The sequence below is a fragment of the Brachionichthys hirsutus genome, chromosome 3, assembly GCF_040956055.1.
Source record: "Brachionichthys hirsutus isolate HB-005 chromosome 3, CSIRO-AGI_Bhir_v1, whole genome shotgun sequence".
Lineage (NCBI taxonomy): Eukaryota > Metazoa > Chordata > Actinopteri > Lophiiformes > Brachionichthyidae > Brachionichthys > Brachionichthys hirsutus.
Window position 1 is genome coordinate 3,869,334 of NC_090899.1, and position 21,442 is coordinate 3,890,775.

Here is a 21,442-nt window from a genome sequence, read left to right on the forward strand (position 1 = left end):
GTTCGGGTGGACAGAGTTGGGAAGAAGTGGATTAAGGTCGACAAAGCTGGAGGTGTTTTAAGTGTCGGCGTGAAACCATTCCTTCCTTTGTTTGTTTTTCGTTCTTATTTTGCTACAGTTGGGGGGGAAACTTTAAAAGACACTGTGCGACTGATCTGACTGATGATACCGACAAACTGGAGGGGCTGTTTTTGGAAGGAAATGCTTAACTTTGAGTTTATTTTTTCTTTAGATGAGATTATTGAATGTGTTTTGCTATACTGTTGGATAAAGTTACAGCGGCTGAGTTACGGCTAAGATGTATGATTTTCAGATGGAGCTGGGGACCCCAAAATACACTTAAGAGACAATAAATGTGACATTCAACATCCAAAGACAGAAGGATATTACGAAGCTCTACTCCCATGTCTGCTCATAAGAGATCGCCCAGGCAAAAATAGTGAGAAAAATAAAATCATTGTTGCACAGCCACATGTGCAGACAGACTGACAGGTCAGTTCCACTCACGCTTTCAAAATAAAACCATGGCAACGGCAGCAGCAGGAGACTCTGAACCCCCCACCGGTGCAGACAGGCGGCTGGTGGACAAGGCCCTAAAACGACTGAATAAGCTGCACGAGTTGTGCGCCAACCCGAGGCTGGGTCTGAGGAACAATCCGCCGTACCTGCCAGACCTCGTATCCGAGACGAAAAAGCTGCTCGTGCAGGTTTGGGAGCCCTACAGGGGCTCCAGAGCAGCTGGCAGTCAGGCGTCCCGGGGAGACGAGGCCCAGTACCTGAGGGTCCACGTCAGAAACCTGCTGGACAAGACAGAACGAGCGGTGCTGCTGTTCAAAGAGGGACGCGAGAAGATGTATGAGGAAACGTCCAGCTACAGGTAAGAGGCTGGCACCGGCATGCATAAACAAGAGACGTCTTAGTCGGACAGTTTGTGTTGAAATTCCGTTTTCAGCTCATTCATTCATTCATTCATTCGTTCATTCATGATTATTAGGTTTGTCTTTGTGCTCTGTCCATTGGAAACAACCAGTGGCATGTATGTTGCAGATCCAAAAACCCCAACTGAATCGTCTGGATTATTCACAGCTTCTTCTTCTTTAATTTATTACTATTCTGTAAGCATCCCATAATGAATTTCGTTCACACCTATTCAGACAGAATACCCCTCCTCATCTTTAAACACCACGGAACATGGGCTCATATGAGAATCCACCTTCCTCGGTTCACACATGTCGACTTCGCCGAAGAAAGCAAGAAAACGATCAGTTTGGTTAAAGTGAAACAACTCGTGACTTTGTATTTGGGCTGCGCCCCCCCCCACAGCCTGTTGCTGTGTGGATTACTAATGATGAAGTTGGAACAAGGAGCCAGAACCGGGCCTTTGTGATGCTAATGTGTGGGGGGGGGGGGGGGGGGGAGCAAGTGAAAAGAAATTACAAACTCATTATGTGAGCTGCCTGGGAGAGACGGAGTTCGTCACCTGTCCATAACGCTGCATTCACGGAGTCTTCAAAGACCTCAAAGTCAAACTTGTACACTGTAAAATGCCACAAACAAGCCGTTTCCCCACATCAGCTGAAAATCAAAAGAAGCCATATTTGAAGATTTATTCCCTCAACACCGGAAGTCTTCAGCACCCACCAGATAACAGATGGGCTTGTCATGCTGCCAGGGCTGCATGTAGGAAATCCACCAAGTGTCATGTGAGCAAATTGTATAAATATCCTCTTTTGTCTTTCTGCAATATCCTGACACAATGGCCTCCATTGTTGCAGCTTGTTATCTTGACTCAAGACAGTAAGCTGCAGGTACTCCCTCTCTTTCTATTAACGCTGACTGTTTGACGGCAAGAATAATAATTGGCCCTCCAGTAAGTGAAATTCCTTCCGTGATGTGAAGCTAAAAACAGAACTGAGATCAGGCCGGAGGTGCCGATGACAGAAAGCGAAACTGGAAGATCGTTGTTCTGTGATGCGTCGAAATCCATTAAACTCGAGAGTAAATTGTGAATCAGAGTTTTGTTGGAGTGCTTGGATGCGAATTTATATTAAACATTATTGTAATTGCACTTAATCGCTGTCTTTTTTTTCCAAACAAATAAACATCACAATCGGTGGATTTTCTATTGCCACGGATTTAAATTCCACAACAAAGAATTCAGGATACCTTGAAAAATCTGCACAAAAAATATCCACAGATGTGTTAGCAGTGTTTTGTAAAAAGTGAGGTGTGGTTTAATGGAGATGGAAATAGATCCGATAGATCGGAGGCTGTATTTGGTTCCAATATCAGTATCTATTATTTTCAATCTGCAAATGCTTTCAAATTCTGTCTTGGTCAAGGTTGAGTTTTCCAGTCAGGTTCGTTTCAGTCAGAAGGAATACAGAGAGAGTCCGGCTCCAAATTGAAATGTGGTGGAAGGGTCGTAGCATGGGCCAAAGAAGAATCCATTACATTTTGGAGTGGATTCAAATTACCAGGATAGATATGCAAATGACTTTTTACTTCAGCTTATCCCAGCAAACAAGACGGTGAAAGGAGTGAGGAAGCCGCGCTTCTGAAAAGAAAAGCGGTGAATCAGAGAAATGAAAAGATTGTTTCAGCGATTATGTTTCAAAGCAGTTGATATACCCACACACGTACACGCTGTTCCCTTAAAGATATCTGTTCACCTTTTCAAAGAGTGTTTTTCCTTTGTGCTATAATAGATGAAATATAACACAAGAATGTACTTTTGTGTGTGTTTGTGTTTCATTGTGTAGCTATGGAACGTGTCAGCCATGCTAATGCGTGTTTGAGTTCAAACAAAGCAGTAATAGTGGAGTTATGGTTCCCCAGAAAGGGTGGCTGTAGAATTATTTGTATTAGTCAGTACATATTTAGTCTGTACTCATTGCGTACCATGTTTTATTCTATAATTAAGGGTACATTTCACATCAACCAAAAAGTGAATAAATCATTTTTTGACAGAATGTTTATGGAAGCTCAAACATAGCATACATGAACTTTTTTTTACAGTACCGGTAATACATATATCTTGACAGAAAAAATAAATCCTTTAATAAAAAAAGCTTTTCTCCTTTTGCCTTTACTTTGCTATTTTTCTCTATTTTAAATATTTTCATTCACTAAACAGTCCTTTAAAACTGATCCTACTCATAGTCTATTTCCTCTTTTTATGTCTTTTTTTCTTTCGTCTGCTTTTTGATTTCATACAGTTTACAAGTCTGAGACCTTGGACAGGTCTCTTAATAATATTATAAGGAGACATGTAACATGCATCAGCTATTGTGAACTTTTGTGTATCGAGACCACACCTTGGGTCATTGTCATTTCTGGGTGTTTCATTCCTGTTTCTGTAAATACAACTAAATGGCTGTTTTACTCTTAATTCTCAGGAGGAACCTGACCAAACTGTCCTTGCTGTTCAGTCACATTCTCTGGGAAATGAAGACCATGTTTCCCGAGGGGTCTTTTCAAGGTGACACCTACAAGGTGACAAAGACAGAAGCTGCGGAATTTTGGAGAAATTCTTTTGGCAACAAGTGAGTATGGGTGTTTATTTTTTTAGCAATTATCTGTTATTGTTAGATGTGATCACAGCTCCACATGTCACTCGTGTGTTCTGACAGGTGCATAGTGCAGTGGAGCCATTTTAAAGAGTGTCTTAAGAGTGTGCACGCATTTGAGGAAAAGATGGAGTCCCTGGCGCTGAAGTCGACCATAGATCTTACCTGTAACAGCCACATCTCCGTGTTTGAGTTTGACATCTTTACGAGACTGTTTCGGGTGAGCTGTAATTTTATCATCATCTGATTAAATATATGAATAGAATGATTTGAATTTATGTAGCTTACTTGGCTTTTGTTTTGCAGAGATTTACATGAAAATATGACCGTTGTGATATCTGCACAATGAATTTAGCACAACAGCCAGAAGCTTAATTACAACAAATTCTACTGCTACTGTTATTACTACTACAACCTTTATTACATCCACCTGTTTCACTGTTTCATGTCATCTTCTGATTTACAGCACTGTAAAAAAAATAATTTCATTAGCAATTATTGAGTTCACATCCTCTAATTTTAGCCCTGGAGGTCTCTCATAAGGAACTGGAACCTGTTAGCAGTGGCTCATCCGGGCTACATGGCCTTCCTCACCTACGACCAGGTTGTAGGTCGTCTGGGAAACCACCTGCACAAACCTGGGAGGTGAGGAGGAGCTCGGCAACAAACACGAACTGAAGCGCATTTCAGAAAACAAAAGCTGATTTGGTTCCCTTTCAGCTACATATTTCGCCTGAGCAGCACGAGGATGGGCCAGTGGGCCATTGGTCACGTGACCAACGAAGGAAAAATCATCCAGACCATCCCCCAGAACGTACCCCTCTACCAATCACTCATTAAGGGCTTCAAGGAAGGCTGGTCAGGACAAACACACGCAGCTCTGTGTTTCTTTTTGTCTTTTTTGTGCCTCTTCTGTAAATGGTGTGTGTTTTGCGCCTGCAGCTACCTTTACCCAGACGGTCGCGATGTGAACCCCGACCTGACAAGCCTGTGTGAGCCGCTGCCGAGGGGCAAAGTTACAGTCACAGAAGTAAGCGGGTGCACTTTATACCTCATTATCAATTTATCAAACTGCCAGCAATACCCTGAAGTGAAACAAAAGACGCCATAGCTCATAGATTTATTCATCTTTTCTGTTTGCCCATCACTCCTTCAACACCAAACAGGAGCAGTATGAGCTCTACTGCGACATCGGCAGCACCTTCCAGCTGTGTAAGATCTGTGCAGAGAGGGATAAGAACACTCGTCTCCAGCCCTGTGGGCATCTCCTATGCAAACCCTGTCTCATAGGCTGGCAGGTACGAACCTGCAAACCACTAACCGCCCTGGAATACATCCAATGCATGTCGTGTGTTTCAAAACCGTGCACGCCATGTTTAAATGAGAGGCTGTCTCTCTGTCTGGGTATAACAAATTAGATTATTTTTTTTATTTTTTTTACCTCCTCTGAGGAAGAGGGTATGTAATCACTGGCGTCTGTCTGTCTGTCTGTCTGTCTGTCTGTTAGCAACATAACTCAAAATGTTACTTACAGATCTTGATGAAATGTTCAGGAAAAGTTGGAAATATTAGCAGGAGCAGATCTCTTCTGTTGATCCAGAAATGTCCGCCCACAGGAAGGTGTGTGAATTCTTTTTTTTTTCCCTGAAATGGACCACGTCACGTCTGCTACCTCGCAGCTATAGATCCACAGCATCTAAACTGACATTGGCCAATACCTTTTCAGTCATTGTTATGTTGTTGATTTTTTTCTTTTTTTTAAATTCCTTGTTCTCATTTAAGATACTGACTGAAATAAATTACTACTACTACTACTACTACTACATTGTAGGATCCTAAACTGGTTTGATCACATTTCAATTGTCACTAGTCATTATTTAGACAGCATGCCCGACATTGATATTTTCCCCAACGTCCTTCTTCCTCTTTTAATCATGCAAAGACACCTAAATACAATCAAAACTGCTGCTGGTGAATTACAATTACATGCTCCAGTGCTGGCCAGAAGCCTTCCATTTTGCACAGGAGGTGCAAAACAGCTTTTAGATGCAGCCTAGCAGGTCCTGACATTTGGTTGAGAACTTCCTGTGCACAAGGCTCGTTCACGCCTCGGCTGTCAGACCTCAATGGAAAACTGTAAGTTGAAAGTCTAGATTGCGGTCAAGGTCATTTCCTGATCAACAGTGAGTTTACATTACAGCCAAAACAGCCTGAATGCTAACACAATAAAAACGAATCGTTACCTCTGCCGAGGCGGAAGTGATGTATTCTGCAGTGTCTGTCTGTCTGCCTGTCTGTTTATCCGCCTGTCCGTTACTAAGACAACGGATTCAAAAATCAACTCTGATTCACTTTTACTTTTCATGGTTGGTGTATAAAGACACCAAGAACAATTTATAACCTTTTAGTGATGATCCAGATCACCATGTGGACGGTGTAAATCTAATTATGAGGGGAATAAGCTGCTTGACGGAGGTCTGCGCTCTCTGAGTTGAACTAGTTGACCGTAGTATTTTCCATCATCTTTATCTCACAGTAAAGTGGCGATGAAACGACATTCAAATAATGCTTCCATTGCTCTGTCCATGACTTGCTGTTCATATTTATTCAGCAGAAGTCATCTGGCTACACCTGTCCATACTGTCGCTGTGACATCAGAGGGATGGAGGCGGTCCTTGTCGAACCTTACCTGCCAGGCAGCGGCCTGTGGGAGGCAGAGGAAGAGGAGGATGCAGAGGAAGAGGACCATGAGGACATTGAAGCCATAGTGAAAGAAATGTCCGCCCACAGGAAGGTGCGTGAATTCTTTTTTTTTTTCCAACGGAGGTCAGACTAGAAATATAAACAGCTAGCAGATGGATTGATATGAAGTTTGGAGAAGACATTACTACAATTACAACAATTCCGAGCTGCTGGCTTGGTAGCATCCCTCCGAGATAATCGAATCGCATCTTGTTGATGTGATTTGTTGATTTTTGGAATCCCTGCAGATATTAGACTGAAATAATTTAATTCAGACAGTCCTGCAGAGGCTCCACAGAGGTATTGTGTGTGGCCATGCGTCGTCGCTGACGCCTGCATTTTCTTTTATTGCTTCAGGAGGCTCACAGTGGAGATGAAGAACGAAGAAGACACAAACAACGCTCAAAGAGGTGAGGCACGGAATAGAGCAGAGCAGCTGTTAATCTGAATATGAGGCTATTTTCACATTTTCAAACACACAATAACTGAGATTTACTTTGGATGCCTTTCAGCGCGCATTCTGCTGGTCGTGAATTCATGTATTGTGGACGTTCTATTTAAGTCTTCTAATTCTAAGAATACATTCTCTGTGTTATTGCTATATGACCTAAAAGCAAATTATGATCAATTAAGTTAAAATGGAGAGTTTCCAACGACATGTAAAAGGGAGGAGTCACACAGCAATGCAGGGTCCTGACTGGTTGAGACGCCTCATCCACTGGTTTCTCTGCCTGAGCACCGATTTCGACTTTGTTTAGGAGCTGTTAATTTTATATCTTGATTGTTCTTTTGTTTTTCTCGTCCAGTGCTGATTTCCTCGCGGAAGCAAGGATTTTGTCCTCCTCCCAGCAGGATGGCAGCAGTAAGTTGTACCGTACACAAACATTGGTGGTAGCTAAAGAGAATGTAAGGCTATTCTGCACTATAGAAAACTATTACCATAAATGTCATTCCTCCCTTTGGAAAAATAATTAAATACATTTCAGTGGGAAGGCGGCTCGGTGGCGCAGTGGTAAGCACTGTTGCCTCACAGCAAGGTGGTCGCAGGTTCGTCTCCGGCTTGTGGCCGTTCTGTGAGGAGTTTGCATGTTCTCCCCGTGTCTGCGTGGGTTCTCTCCGGGTTCTCCGGCTTCCTCCCACCTCCAAAGACATGCAGCTTAGGCTGATTGGTGACGCTAAATTGTCCGTAGGTGTGAGTGTGTGTGTGGCTGGTTGTATGTCTCTGTGTTGCCCTGCGACGGACCGGCGGCTTGTCCAGGGTGTCCCCCGCCTCTCGCCCATTGACTGCTGGGATTGGCTCCAGCTTGGCCCGCAACCCGATAGCGGGTTAAGCGGTTAGAAAATGGAATGGAATGAACATTTCAGTGGGACTAATAATTACAGAACAGCCGTTTTTCCATTTCCATTTTACTGCATCGTCATTTCCCAGCAGACACCTTTCAATTTTTGCTTTTGGGAAATTACAACATGTCTTAAATCAGGACTTTTACACTTTATTATTGTGATTTTTTTTTATTTATTTTTTTACGAGCCTTTTCTGCATTTGTTTGCAGACAGAGCAGCGTGGCTCGGACCCGCCGGTCAGACTGAACAGAGACAAAGGCAAAAACAGATGGAAGAAAGGAGAGTGAACGACAAATACGGGCTGGGAAGATGACAAGAACAGCATCAACTAAAATAACTAGAAAATAGTTACTTTAACGAGCAGGTTCAGCGCATGTTCTTACACACAATCCCATTTCTTTATGATAGAAAATCATTTTCTGAGGCTGAGAATTTAATCAAATTTGACCAGAAACACATGTGAAGTAACTGAGGGGGGATATAATACATCTAAGATGAATATGTGACATAATATAAACTGCGTTATGTATAAGTGGATGAAGTCATACTTATACGTGATGTAAAATCACAAATAAAAACACGTTCAACTTCAAAGGACTTTCATTTGGTAAGCTTTATTTCCTCCCACTGTGGAAATGAGAATATGAACACACAACTGCAGAATGATTAAAAACCAAGTGGTTTTATTTTGGTTTCTAAATTCTGGCACGCGTGAGTCGAGTTTGGACATAGGAGGTGGAAAACAAAGGAGCCAAGGCACCAGGTGGGGCTGTAAGATAAGTTGCAATGAGTGGGATGGAGTAATGGGGGCTGGGGGGGATGACAGTGAAATAAGGCTCATTTCCTCAGGGGTTGGTTGACATGGTGTTTTCAAGCCATGGGAGGAATTCACACACTTTGACGTAGACTCCAGGGTAGTCGGGCAGAGCGCATCCCTGGCCCCACGACACCAAGCCGTGGACCTCGTTGAAACACACCAGAGGGCTGCCGGAGTCGCCCTGATCCACAGAGGGAGGAATGCCAGCCGTTACACACTGAAGGAACGAGAATGAGTCCAGCTGATAACTGAATGTCAAAACTCACATTGCATGCATCTCTGCCTCCGTCCATGAACCCGGCACACAACATCCTGCGTGTGATCATGCCAGGATAGGCTTCCTCACATTGCTGGTCGTCCACTATGGGCACGTCCAAACACTGCAGACGGGCGGGTGTGGTTCCTGCAATGGGGACACGGCAGAGAAAGACATGATTTTGGAGTATATTATTCTGGGTATGTCATCATTACTTATTTCATTTTGTACCTGTGTGGCCTTCAACACATTTTTCCATTCATTCAAAATAATCCAGCATCACATTGTGTCCAATGAATTCAACACTGAGTGAGCGTGCACACTTTTGCTGTTCATTCAGAATCACCATCGTCCTACCCACCTTCGCCTTCCGTTGCAGTTATGCCCCAGCCGGACACGGAGCAGCCGAGCCCACCGTAGGGGCATCCCGTGGGCAGGGAGATTGGAGCGACTGCCTCCGTGACCTCCACCGGGTGGTAGAGTTTGATCAGCATGATGTCGAAATCCAGGGTCTGGTAGTCATAACTGGGAACAGAGAAATCTGAAATGAGCTTTGAGCTGAACGATGCAGGCGGTCGCAGAATTCTACGCTTTTCAGAACAAAGGAGTTGCTCATCGGATTATTTCGCTCACTCGGGGTGCCAGATGATGGTGTCGGTCTTCAGGAGCTGCTCGGTACCCTCAAATACTCGCAGGTCGTGTTCTCCCAGCATGATCTGCATGGCGTAGGGGCTGAGGAAGGACGGTAAGGAAGTACTGATATAGGCACCAGGTATGAATATTTCAGTGCAGTCTTTGTAACATCCTCACACACTTACTTTTGCCAGCAGTGAGCAACGGAGAGCACCCACTGGTTGTTGATGAGCACCCCACCACAGAAGTGGTAGCCCAGGTTGAGGGACGCCATGTATGGACGAGAGTGAGGCTCACACTCCTGCCCGCCAATGATCCGACCATCTTCGCGGGGAACTGCCGCTACTGCACACACACAAACACACATCAAGTAATGTATGTATATGTATAAAACCAGGATTCATATGCGTTCTCGCATTACCGGCAGCGCCGACCATCAGCAGCAGAGCCAGCAGTCTCATGGTGTCTCAGGTGAATGATCAGAAGACACCGGGACACACCTCTGCTCATGCATTTATACGCCTCCGGCCCCACCGGGCTCAGCTTGTCCCCCCTTTCCTCCCCCCTCCATCTGCCGATCACATCTGTGTCCTCGCACTCGGTTCTTACTTTGGCACCAAGTCAATCTGCTCCCTTATCGTGCTGCTGGTTTTGCCCAGTCCTGCCCCATCGAGGTCAGGGTCTCCAAACATTAAACACCTGTTTGGGATTCTCTATCTGTTATTTTTATTTATTTATATCGCGTTCATTTATGAAATTTCATTGCACGTAAACTCAGTGTGCTGTTCATTGACAAAGCATTTATATTCTCACTTTCTATTTTACAGAGCTACCTTGACATGCATATATATTGCTATACTTATATAAATTAAGCTTACTTACAACTTACTTATAGCTAACTTGGAGAAATTACATCTGCTTCTTTCCCTCCTTGTTGTTGAATGAGATCCAAGAGTTGTGAGAACAGAATCATCTGTCCTCTCAGGAGTAAAAGACTAAACTGCGTGTGGATTTCACAGTCACCAGCAATGGAACTGTACTGAGTAGATATATTCAAGTTAGCCCTCTTTATATGTGTCAGTATAATAAATCACAATAAATCCTGTTTGTACAGCACACAACGGAGATTCAGCTAAAGAGAACAATGTTCGCAGCGAGAGTGAAATCAATATTCACAAATCGTTCAACTTCATATATTCATTCTTATACTATTAAGAAAGGAAAACAGAATTCTCAGTCTCTCCATACTACTCTCCACTGCTGTCAGTTTTATTGAGAGCTCTTGCGTTTCTCTTTTCACAGCTTCACGCTGAAAGGCAGACGAGTCTGAACTGTGCTGTTCAAATCTGTTCTGAGATGACACAAGTAAAGCGACTTGAAGTCTTTTTTGTGAACAAACAGCAAGTGTCTTCTGGACATCTTCTGGTGAGCGGATTTTCTCAGCAGGCGGTTGTTATGTTTTACGAGCATTCAAAACTAGCAGGCAAATCTTAATAAATTTAAATATTATATAAATAAACCATTTGCGCAAATCTTAGTATAACAAAATCTCCATAATTTATACCCTCTGGTTTATGCTTTAATTGATCTGTGGATATTTTTATAGTATATTATTTTAGTGACTTTTATTTATTTGAACATATTATGATGATTATTATTATTATTATCATCATAGAATATATCATTTGTTATTCACATAGCTCCATGTATTTAATTTATTCCATCCATTTTGCATTTTCTTCAAGAAGATGGAATGATAAATTTCATTTCATTTTACAAAATGACCCTTGATTAAGACAATTAACATTTTCATCATAAAAAGAAAATGAAATTATTGTATTCTATTTTAAACCAGTGTGTAATAATACAATATGGCTGTTAAAATAGTTGAATAATAAGTCCCCTAAAAAGCTATTTGCATTACACTTATTAACTGGAAGGATAAACTTGGGCCAAAAGAAGATAAGATTGTTTTTCAGGTCAGGGTTTTGGACGGGAGGAGCGGACCGAATTAGGGGTGGGAAGGCTGAATATTATAGGGGCGTAGAGGTGCAGGTACTAATGGAAGAGATTAGCTATAAATACAGTGAAGGACAGATTCTTCTCATCCAGTCTGGTCGTAGGAAGGCTCGAGTCAGACGCAAGATGATTGGCCTGATTTTTCTCGCACTCCTGGGAGCTGCAGGTAAAGCAGCAGCATGAGCAACAGTCTGGTGAGAGAAAATGCCGGAAACTTTCATAAATATAAGTAATTTTTCCATTTATTTTACACCACAGCTGCAGCCCCTACGGATGACAAGATCGTGGGGGGCTATGAGTGTACCCCCCATGGAATTCCATGGCAGGTGTCTATCAATATCGGCTACCATTTCTGCGGCGGCTCCCTCATCAACGACCAGTGGATCATCTCTGCTGCCCACTGCTGGCAAAAGTTAGTTTTTTGTATTTTTATTTTATTGCAAACATTTTTTTACATTTATTTGAACCTTTTTGCACAAGTCTTATAAAAACATCTCTATTTCAGCCCCTTTTCTCAGATCGCTGTCTTGGGTGACCACCACCTCTGGGTGAACGAGGGCACAGAGCAGTACATGTCAGTGGATGCCATCTACTGGCATGAAAGTTACGACTACCAAACCCTGGATTACGACGTCATGCTGATGAAGCTGGCTCACCCCGCCACGATAAACGAGTACGTGAAACCTGTGGCCCTTCCCAAAGCCTGCGCCGAGCCCGGTGACATGTGCACGGTATCAGGATGGGGGAACGTCTACACGGATGAAGGTGAGATGTGCTCGATTATGACATTAAAGTCATTGAAACACATTCAGATATTTCATTTACAGTTAAGGACGTTTATTTTGTTGTGGTTCTGCTGTTTCGTGACGTATTTGCTCTGATCGCTCCAAAACCCTGTTTTTATCTCTTGACATTCTTTTTTAAAGTCAAATTCTAGCAAAAAAAATTCCAATTATAGCAGATAACATGGTCTCCAGGTGAGGTGCTAGATTTCTAATATAAACTTTATTTATAGAGTTCCCTACCATATTTTTCCTCTCTTTTTCTTAAGCCCTCTGCTTATTTGCAGCCTCTCTCCTGCTGCTTCTCTCCTCCTCTCGACCCACCACCTCCTCCTGTCTCTGGAAAAAAAAAAACAGTGACACCGTTGTTCAATCCAGTCCTCATACATTAGCTTTTGTGTTTGAGTATTAACAATCACACCATTTCAACATGTGAAAACAAGCCAAGCCTGATAGTCACGCCATGTGCTTGCTGATGATTGGACAATCGTTTTCCAAGGGAGGAGCTTGGCTAGCAGTTTTGGTGGAGATTTAAACACCTTTTCTTTTCTCGGCTCCACAGAGAGGCATGACGTTCTATTAAGTCTGACTTCCTTGTTCTTATTTGCAGTGTTCAACCCATTTGAACTCCGGTGTGTGAGAGTTCCCATCATGTCCAACAAGGACTGTGAAGGTTCCTACCCAGGGATGATCACTGATCGCATGGTGTGTGCCGGATACCTGGAGGGAGGCAAGGATGCCTGTCAGGTATGTCCACGCAGCACTAACATCACAACCATATATGATGATGATGATGATGATGATGGAAAGTGTAAACCCTTCTCTGCTTCTGCTTTGTCTCGTATCAGGGTGACTCCGGTGGTCCTCTGGTGTGCAATGATGAGCTGCAGGGTATTGTCTCCTGGGGCCAGGGCTGTGCTCAACCTAACTACCCAGGCGTTTACACCAAAGTCTGCTCGCTGCTGCCCTGGATTTCCGATATTCTCACCAGATACAGCTAGGCTGCCTCCAAGAGAGAGGAGAAACCAGAGTGACAGGAGGAGGTGGTGGGCAGAGAGGAGGAGAGAAGCAGCAAGAGAGAGAAGGAGAAAGAGAAACAGGGATGTCTTAAGTCTGGGCACGATCAATAAAATCTATTTTGCGATGCACCAGTGTGTTTGTTGTTGATGAAAAAAATGATGCTGCATCTTACTGTAAGACGTTTTCAATACTTGATTTCAAAAAGACTATTTATCATCGAAAAATAATTTGAAAAGGAGTTTGATTTCCACTGGAATTATCCATTGAAAACTCACAACTTGTGCATAAATCTCATCTTTACAAAACAGAGAAATTCAAAGAAAAAAGTAAAAAAAAAAAAAAAATCTCTCGTGTATGGGGGGGTTTTTTTGGTTCAAAAGTTGTTTGGCAGAAAATGAAGAAATGGTCCATCACATGTGTTTTTTGGCAAAATTGTTTGATTTCTTGAGAATGATTCTCTTTGTTGTGAGAAAGTTAAAAAAAAGGGGACTTTATGTGAAGATGAGGATTTGACGCTGTTTTAGTTTTGAGTGACGAACATCAGGAGATTCAGAATCAATCCAGAATCTAACATTATTTTTTTCAGTTTGCCACAGGGTTTAGTTCTAGGAGGTGTTTGTGTGCTCCATGAGGCAGAGAAATGCTTGAAAAAGAAAAGCACTCGGGGATCACGAACCTCCATCAAGGAAAAAAACAACAACAACCCGGTCTAATATTTGTAAAAATCCTGGATCATCAACAAAAGGTTATTAAATTGTCCTTGGTAGCTTCATACACCAACCTTGATCAGGCCTCCTCCTTGACCTGCCACTCCTGCTGCAGAAGGAGCAACGTGACCTTGTTACGTTGGAGAAAATCCGGTCGTTTTTTCAAAATAAAACACCTGTCAGACTCTAATAATCAATACAATGGAAATGATACAAATTCATTATTCTTTCTGTGTGGCTTGGAAAGAAATGTCCTACGAAAGTACGGGTGGTCAAAATTACGCAGCTGAATTCTAGATTTGCCCGGGTTATTGACCTCTTCAACAAAATAAACTCATTTTCTGTTCATCTCAAAATCTATTTTAGCATTTCTTCACTGACGCCTTTTTTGTTTGTTTGTTTCACAGCCTCCCCCTAAAAGACAAAAACACTCCACACAGTATATTTAAAATCAAAGCAACTTTTTTCTGTCAGCAACGAATCCACCAGAAAATAAGAAGTATTGTATTGCCTTCAGTGTCCTGATGAATTTTCTCAAGGATATCAAGTTGTTGTTACACTTTTCCAGCTTGTAGAGCTAGAAAGGAAATGTTAAAATACGTATTTATATATATATTTTTCAACTTTTGCATATTTAGTTATTGACCCATTTACATAATTCATGTGTGCAGAAGCTGCTAAAAACAATTTGACCCTGGATGAGTTACGTATTAATAATTATTTAAATTTGAGTCGGAAGTCAATTTATTTTGAGGTAAAAATATCTTAATATTCATAATTCACAATGCAGACTTATAGCAATCATAATATTCTAATCATATCATGTCAGACATGTGTGAGTCCAAGTGTGCAACACATGACAGAGTAAAGTAAGTTGACCAAAATAATGTGCTTTTAAATGTTTATTTGTTTATTTTGTCCAGTACAAAAGATGGAACAAAGGTTCAAAGATGTTGAGCTGTTTGACTGGCATTCTTGTTCGGACCATTTAGTAGCTGGCCATGGTCTTCTCCAGCCAATCGGTGAAGATGCAGACCTATAAATTAAAACATACAACGTTGGGATTAGTGACTTTGAATAGCAAGGATGACAGGAAAAATAAAATAACACAGCGTGTTGAGTAGATATCCTGTTACCTTGGCGTAGACGCCGGGGTGGTCCCTCTCAGCACACCCGTATCCCCAGGACACAACACCCTGCAGCTCTTGGTTGCACACCACGGGGCCACCGGAGTCACCCTGAGAACACAAGGTGTGGAGCGTGAAATGACTTCAAAGCCGCGGTCATTGCTCTATTCCTGCCTGAACATTGAATCACATACCTGGCAAGAGTCCTTGCCTCCCTCCAGGTACCCAGCGCAGAACATGGAGTCAGTGATCATACCAGGATAGGAGTTATCACAATCCCTTTGAGACAGGATGGGGATGTTCAGGCACTGCAGCTTGTTCTTGTCAGCAGCTGCAGTTGATAAAACAAAGTATGAGTGGAAATAGGAAAATATGACCCTAAACCATTCTGCAGATCCTAGCTGTTGAACTTCAGACGCTACTCACTGGAGCTCATGGTGTTGCCCCAGCCAGAGACTTTGCACATGGTGCCAGCGGGGGCACAGGCCTGGGGCAGAGCCACGGGCAGCACAAATTCATCGAGGGTGGCGGGCTCCCTCAGCTTGATCAGCATGACGTCATTGTCGATCGTGTAGCTGTTGTACTCGGGGTGGCGGATGACGCGGGAGGACGAGATGAACTGCTCGGTGTTCTCGGTCACCCTGATGTTGTGCTCGCCAAGACGGACCTCAACACGGCTGGAGAGGAGAGGGAGCGTCAGCGTGCACGACGCCTGGGGAAGTCAAAATAAGGCCAGGAAGCTAACCCTATCAAAGAGCGACTTACGACTTGAAGCAGTGAGCAGCAGACACCACCCAGTTCTTGTTGACCAGGGAGCCGCCGCAGAAGTGGTAGCCGGAGTTCAGAGACACCTGATGGGGCTGGGAGTGAGGGGTGCACTCATACCCTCCGACGATCTTGTCCTCATCCGTGGCAACTGGAAATACACAAATATCAACAAGCGTGTCGCTTACTTACAAAGACAGGCAGCTGTTTAAATGTGGAATATCATTTTGTGTGTTTACAGACGTATAAACTCCATTATTCGTTTCAGTATTAGAGCTTTAGAGATGCTCTGGACCCACTATTGGGATGAAGCTCGGCGGTCATCATACTCACAAGCGGCTCCGACGAGCAGAAAGAAGACCAGACACCTCATGGTTGCTGTGTGATCCTGTTGATGAGGGTCTTCACCCAGGGCACTGCCTTTTATCCACAGTGAGGAGAGCTGCCACGCCCCCTTCGACCATCCTCATTGGTCAATTTGGAGCCAATCTCTGTGGCGGGGGTCTTGGGATTCAGTTATTCATTTCTAGACTAAGAAAATAAGTAGAAGTGAGGGTAGATTTCTCAGCAAAGTCGGCAAATTAGAAAAATCCTAATGACTAATATGAATAATGACCAATAATGCATTATGTATTTGTTGATATATTACAATACAATTAAATTGAATTTGTCTCTGAGCCCCAATATTTAAACAATCTATTAACGTTATTTATGAAATTCAACAGTTTATATAATAAAATATCTACACCACACTGAATCCACAGCCAGAGTCTTTTTCTCAATGGCTATGGTTCAGTGAGAAATGGTTTTTACTTTCAGCTGGTGCAGATCTATGGTTTGGTGATTAATATTAATATTTGATGATTAATGTTTTTATTATAAGAACATTAATAATTAACTATAGGATGGATGATTTCTTTTGTCATTTTAGGTTACTTCTTTGGTTCTAGGGGCCTTTTTTAGTGCTACAGCTTTTTGATCACCATATATATATATATATATATATATAAATATAGAACTCCACCACCTACTGAAGAACATCTTGTGGTCAAATTGCACAGACACACTGTTCACAGCTGTATGTAGATATGCGTGGACACAGTATCTCCCAGCTGTGCGTTTCTCAGCACATGTTATCTAAAAGCTAAATTAAGACATGAGCGGTGAGATGACTTAGAGAAAGAAACGATTATCTGTGTAAAATCTCCTTTCAAAATGCGTAGAAAGCAACGGTTAAAACAATATCCAGAACATTTACAGAAGTGAAAGGAGGCACTGAAATAATACCTACATTATCTGTATTATAAGTATGAAATGTAGAAGCGTTTGTCGCAAAATGTATTTGGATTTGAAAAAATGGTCTTTCTCTGTTAGAGAGAACCATTTTTTATGAGTGAATACAGTCTGTAGATTATCAAGGCCTGTCAAGCCACAGGTTTCCTTATTTTTTCTTTCTCAATCTAAGTTGGATATAAAATATTTACTTTAAAAGGAGAAAAACTCACTTTTCCAATGTTTTGACACTATTATGGTGGTTTTGGGTCATTATCAACCCAAAAACAGCAAAATAAACCATCAGGTGACAGAACTGTTTGAGTTCTGACAGAAAGGACGGACGCTGTCCTGCAGCATCTGTTTGCTATTTTGACCAAAGACTGTCACAGATATCTCATAGAAATGTCTGGGAACTGGTGGAAAAAGAGTATAATATGTGATCTTTAAAATGCTGCTGATGCTCTCATCAAGCCTTGAACAGTGTATTTGTATTTCATCCCCAGTTGCATTAATAATGCAACTGCAATAATAATAGAAACCAGTTGCATTAATAATGCAAATAAACAAAGAAAACAATTGCACATTAGAATCAAAGATTTGTTTCAAGTATTTTTTTTTTTTTTTCAGCTTCGGATTTAAAAATCAGTTAAAAAATCGGTAATCAGGGAATTTTTAAATATATGACCACTTGTTTTTGTTTTTTTGGTGCCTTGGTGGAGGTTTGCACTTTTCTAGTTCATATACTGTGTACATTTACAGCTGTTACATTATATGGAAGAGCAAATTTAATCCCACAACAGTCTGTGAGAGAAGCTCCACCTGACACCATCTGTAACCAAAGTCAGGGTCGAGGTACCGGTTACAACCTGTGCAAAACATACCGGGATCAAACCAGGCCAGATCAACAACAGAGCGAATACTACAGCAATATTACAAACAATATAGATCCATAAGGGTTCACTGAACCGACCGAACATCATCCTCAAACTAGAATCCCATTTAAATTGTGCATTTTTAATGACTTTGGCATAGTTTCCCCATCAGTCCACTTTGAGATTTTGTTGAGTCAGCAGCACCAGGGGTGCGCCTGACAGCTGGCACAGGCTGAGGCAATCAATAAAAACCAGGCATGGGTTCAGAAACATTTTTTTGCGTCTTCATCTGCATTCAAACAGACATGAAGCCTCTGGTCTTTGCTGTGCTCCTAGGTGCTGTGTGTAAGTACTGCCCACATTTAGAAAGCAACAACAAATAGAACCAATCTCAGAGTGATTTTAGTGTTCGGAATACCAAGCCTTTAAGGCTGGATTGATCATAAGCCAAAAGAAAAAAAGAAAAAGGTACAAAGAGGCAAAGAGGCAACCGATTTAAATGTTTTCATATTTCTCTGCAGATAGTTTTATAGGGACATAAATACTTTTCTTTCAGTTGCCACTGAGGATGACAAAATTGTTGGAGGACATGAGTGCACACCTCAGGAGGACTGATGGCTGAGATTGGCAGCCTCGCCCCTGTCACCTTACCAAGTATGGAGTGAATGAATAATGCACATACAATGTAAAGCGTCTTTGAGTACCCAGAAAAGCGCTATATAAAATCAATGCATTATTATTATTATTAATATCATATGGTAAAAAAAAGAGTTCTAACCTGTGTTTAGTTTTATTTTTTAAGAGTAGAATAATATCGTTCAATTATAATAAACACAGATAAAACAAAACCATGAAGAAGGCACTCGGGAGTTCTATGCACAATCCGTTTGTATAAAATGTTCATTGAAACAAAACAAAGCAACTCATAAAAACAAACAGGCATCCAAGTGCCCTCCACCACTTTATTTAAGGAAATATATCGACAATAATATCTTGATATTTTTTGCCGTTTCTAACATGTGGGGAAATGTTATTACTGTACTTTGGGTCTGGCGGAACTGTCGTTCCATAATCTCATTATCAACTCGGGCGCATTTGACGACGTACCAACAATGTCAAACGAGCAAACGTCCCCTTGAGCTCACTGAACTCGAGTGGTTATTTACGGTGCCGTAGCGGTTCCATTATCTATATAGATATAATTTATATTTATTTACTTTCCTCGTGAACATTTTCCGTTTGTTTATCGCGGCATCTAAGCGGACAAAATGCGCCTCACGTTGCAAATGCTAATCTCCCACGGCCGGGTGGCCCGGAAGATCGGTCTGGGTCCAGAATCCCGCATCCACATGCTGCGGAACATTCTGACAGGTCTGGTCCGACACGAGAGAATAGAAACCACTTCTGTTCGGGCGGATGAAGTCCGCTTCTACGCCGAAAAGGTAACGATATCCGCCCAATGCTGCCAGCTCGCTAGCTAGCTATCGTTCAGCTAATGTAGTGATCTCTGATTAAAGAAAGTACACGAATAAATGCAAATCCATGGAATACATGTATTAATATAGTCCTAACATGCCTTCTGGGCTCACTAAAGGGAGGGAGGAATAGACATAGGAATTTGTTGTTCATTGTTTTGCAGGTATTTAATTCCACATTTAATAATTCTAACAGTTTTTTTTTCCTTCAGCTGATTGACTATGCAAAAAAGGGCGACACTGATGAGAAGGCGATGAAAATGGCCAGTTTCTGGTTGACGGTACGTGACCTCAGCTCCTTCCAGTTTTGGCATCATACATACGTCTCTGTGAGTGTTGATCCGTCTGCTTGTCCCCTTCAGGAAAAGGATCTGGTCCCGAAGCTCTTCAAGGTCCTCGCCCCGCGGTTTGAGGCTCATTCGGGGGGATACACACGGATGGCCCGACTCCCCATCAGAGACAACCCGGACAGAGCCAAGATGGCCGTGCTGGAGTACAAAGGCAATCCCTTCCCGCCTCTCTACCCTGTGAACAGAGTGAACCCTCTCTCTCTCATCAACCAGCTGCTCAAAGGCTACAAGGAAGAGAGGGTGAAACACCTCTCTGCCAAAGCTTGACTGAACACATCTCGGCATTGGATCAGTGTATGGTGGCCGCTGAAACGCCACTGAGGTGTCGGGCTGCAGACAGTGACACACAGACTGATGCTTATCCTCGCAAAACAGTTCCAGCTCCTTAGCAACCAACACAAAGATAAAAGGACGAGCGATTATGTATTAATAAATATTGTTTGTCAGATTTTTTGCTTCCTTTGTTTAGCAGCACTGAAAGGGGAAAAAAAATATTCAATATGCGCTGCAAGTAGATGAAACCCCAGAGAACCAGCATGTCAGGCCAATGCGAAAGCCAGGAATGCACTCGTCTACTTTATCCATGTAAACTGTGGCCGTTCCGTCACTCTGGTGAATTTTTGATTGTGGATTAACTAAATTACTAATCCGCTTCCATCTATCCAAAATGTGATGATTTCTTCCCAAATGCACATAAACCTGCCAAGTTTCGTCCAAACAGTTCCGGTAGTTTTTGTAAAAGACTGAAATATTAAAAATAAAAAAAGATTGCAATTTTAAAGTGGAGAAATGGCCATCTCTACCCGGTTCCACATCAAAGCTGAATGAGCTCTTCCCTCAAATTCCCAACCCTCCAAGTGACTCTTTGTTTGGTATCGGTAATAAAGAGGTCTTTACACCCTTGCTGCAGATCGAGTAGCGAAGCGCCAAGTCGTGATGTCAGCAGCCACAGCAGAGCGACACACTGGTGGATGCACGATCGACGAGGCTTAAATACATCCGACTGAGGCTCCAACCAATAAAAACTATTTATAGGCTGGGCGGAAGCAGCGCTCCAGAACACAAAATACAGTAACTTTGTCAACCTCCGGGGAACCACAGGAAATGGTTTTTTGTGGTTTTCCGGCTCATCGTAAAACGACAACAGAAACACACACACTCCAAACGGGGGGTGGATGACATGAAACAAATGGGAAGCACCAAAACAACAAAAATCCTCACTCAACGAGTCTAACTAATCCTGGGAGGAAACAAAGAAACGAAACGACATCCTCGAACCCGAACTGGAAACCATTAAAACAGCTGGCAGCCACACCCCTACTGGAACAAAGGCCCATTAGCCAAATAACACACTGACAAGGCGTCTAACAAAACATTTGTTTTAATTTTGGCAAAAAAAAAAATACAATATGTACAACATTGAGTTATTTGACACCATTGAAATGCATTTGAACAGTGCTTTAGTGATGTGCTCTTAACCAGGACGCTCCGAGAAGCCTGAAAGCTGTGCTCTTTTCTGTCATGCGTACCTTAATCTCTTTTCCTTCCACTTCTCTCTCAAGCGTCTCGAGTCCTTTACGTGAGTATATATATGAGGTTTAAGCAGTGGTTACATTTCTGGGCAAACCATGGCAACCACAGCAAGCGAAAGCAGACGACATGGCAGAAACACCGAATATGAAGCAGACG

The 21,442-nt window shown here is 42.4% G+C and overlaps 5 protein-coding genes across 7 annotated transcripts; 3 read left to right on the forward strand and 2 right to left on the reverse strand.

Annotated features, from left to right (window-relative positions):
- Positions 1-524: 524 nt before the first annotated feature.
- On the forward strand, positions 525-8,185 carry cblc (Cbl proto-oncogene C, E3 ubiquitin protein ligase). The gene is made up of 11 exons (XM_068757721.1): positions 525-877; positions 3,399-3,545; positions 3,633-3,789; positions 4,093-4,214; positions 4,290-4,427; positions 4,512-4,599; positions 4,736-4,867; positions 6,184-6,363; positions 6,669-6,721; positions 7,118-7,173; positions 7,865-8,185. The coding sequence occupies exons 1-11, from the start codon at positions 525-527 to the stop codon at positions 7,966-7,968; spliced, it is 1,530 nt and encodes a 509-aa protein (XP_068613822.1). The 3' UTR covers positions 7,969-8,185.
- Positions 8,186-8,500: 315 nt separating this feature from the next.
- LOC137916679 (trypsin-like) lies at positions 8,501-9,875 on the reverse strand. The gene is given in 7 exon segments (XM_068759652.1): positions 8,501-8,653; positions 8,739-8,875; positions 9,090-9,253; positions 9,362-9,460; positions 9,547-9,706; positions 9,783-9,828; positions 9,831-9,875. Coding segments are annotated over 7 exon segments (804 nt in total).
- Positions 9,876-11,506: 1,631 nt separating this feature from the next.
- On the forward strand, positions 11,507-13,163 carry LOC137916690 (trypsin-2-like). Of its 3 annotated transcripts, none has more exons than XM_068759676.1 (5): positions 11,507-11,546; positions 11,639-11,796; positions 11,899-12,150; positions 12,781-12,909; positions 13,011-13,163. In XM_068759676.1, the coding sequence occupies exons 1-5, from the start codon at positions 11,507-11,509 to the stop codon at positions 13,161-13,163; spliced, it is 732 nt and encodes a 243-aa protein (XP_068615777.1). The 3 variants fall into 3 exon arrangements, with proteins under 3 accessions (XP_068615777.1, XP_068615762.1, XP_068615769.1); XM_068759661.1 differs by having other exon boundaries at positions 11,899-12,145; positions 12,773-12,909; XM_068759668.1 differs by having other exon boundaries at positions 11,645-11,796; positions 11,899-12,145; positions 12,773-12,909.
- A 1,668-nt stretch (positions 13,164-14,831) lies between these two features.
- LOC137916669 (trypsin-2-like) lies at positions 14,832-16,158 on the reverse strand. The gene is made up of 6 exons (XM_068759645.1): positions 16,115-16,158; positions 15,782-15,932; positions 15,443-15,693; positions 15,211-15,347; positions 15,026-15,127; positions 14,832-14,925 (listed from the first exon to the last, which is right to left on the reverse strand). The coding sequence occupies exons 1-6, from the start codon at positions 16,152-16,154 to the stop codon at positions 14,878-14,880; spliced, it is 729 nt and encodes a 242-aa protein (XP_068615746.1). The 5' UTR covers positions 16,155-16,158; the 3' UTR covers positions 14,832-14,877.
- Positions 16,159-19,042: 2,884 nt separating this feature from the next.
- Positions 19,043-20,485, forward strand: mrpl17 (mitochondrial ribosomal protein L17). Its single transcript, XM_068760348.1, has 3 exons — positions 19,043-19,370; positions 19,616-19,684; positions 19,766-20,485. Exons 1-3 carry the CDS (start codon positions 19,197-19,199, stop codon positions 20,018-20,020), a joined length of 498 nt encoding a protein of 165 aa, XP_068616449.1. The 5' UTR covers positions 19,043-19,196; the 3' UTR covers positions 20,021-20,485.
- Positions 20,486-21,442: the final 957 nt, after the last annotated feature.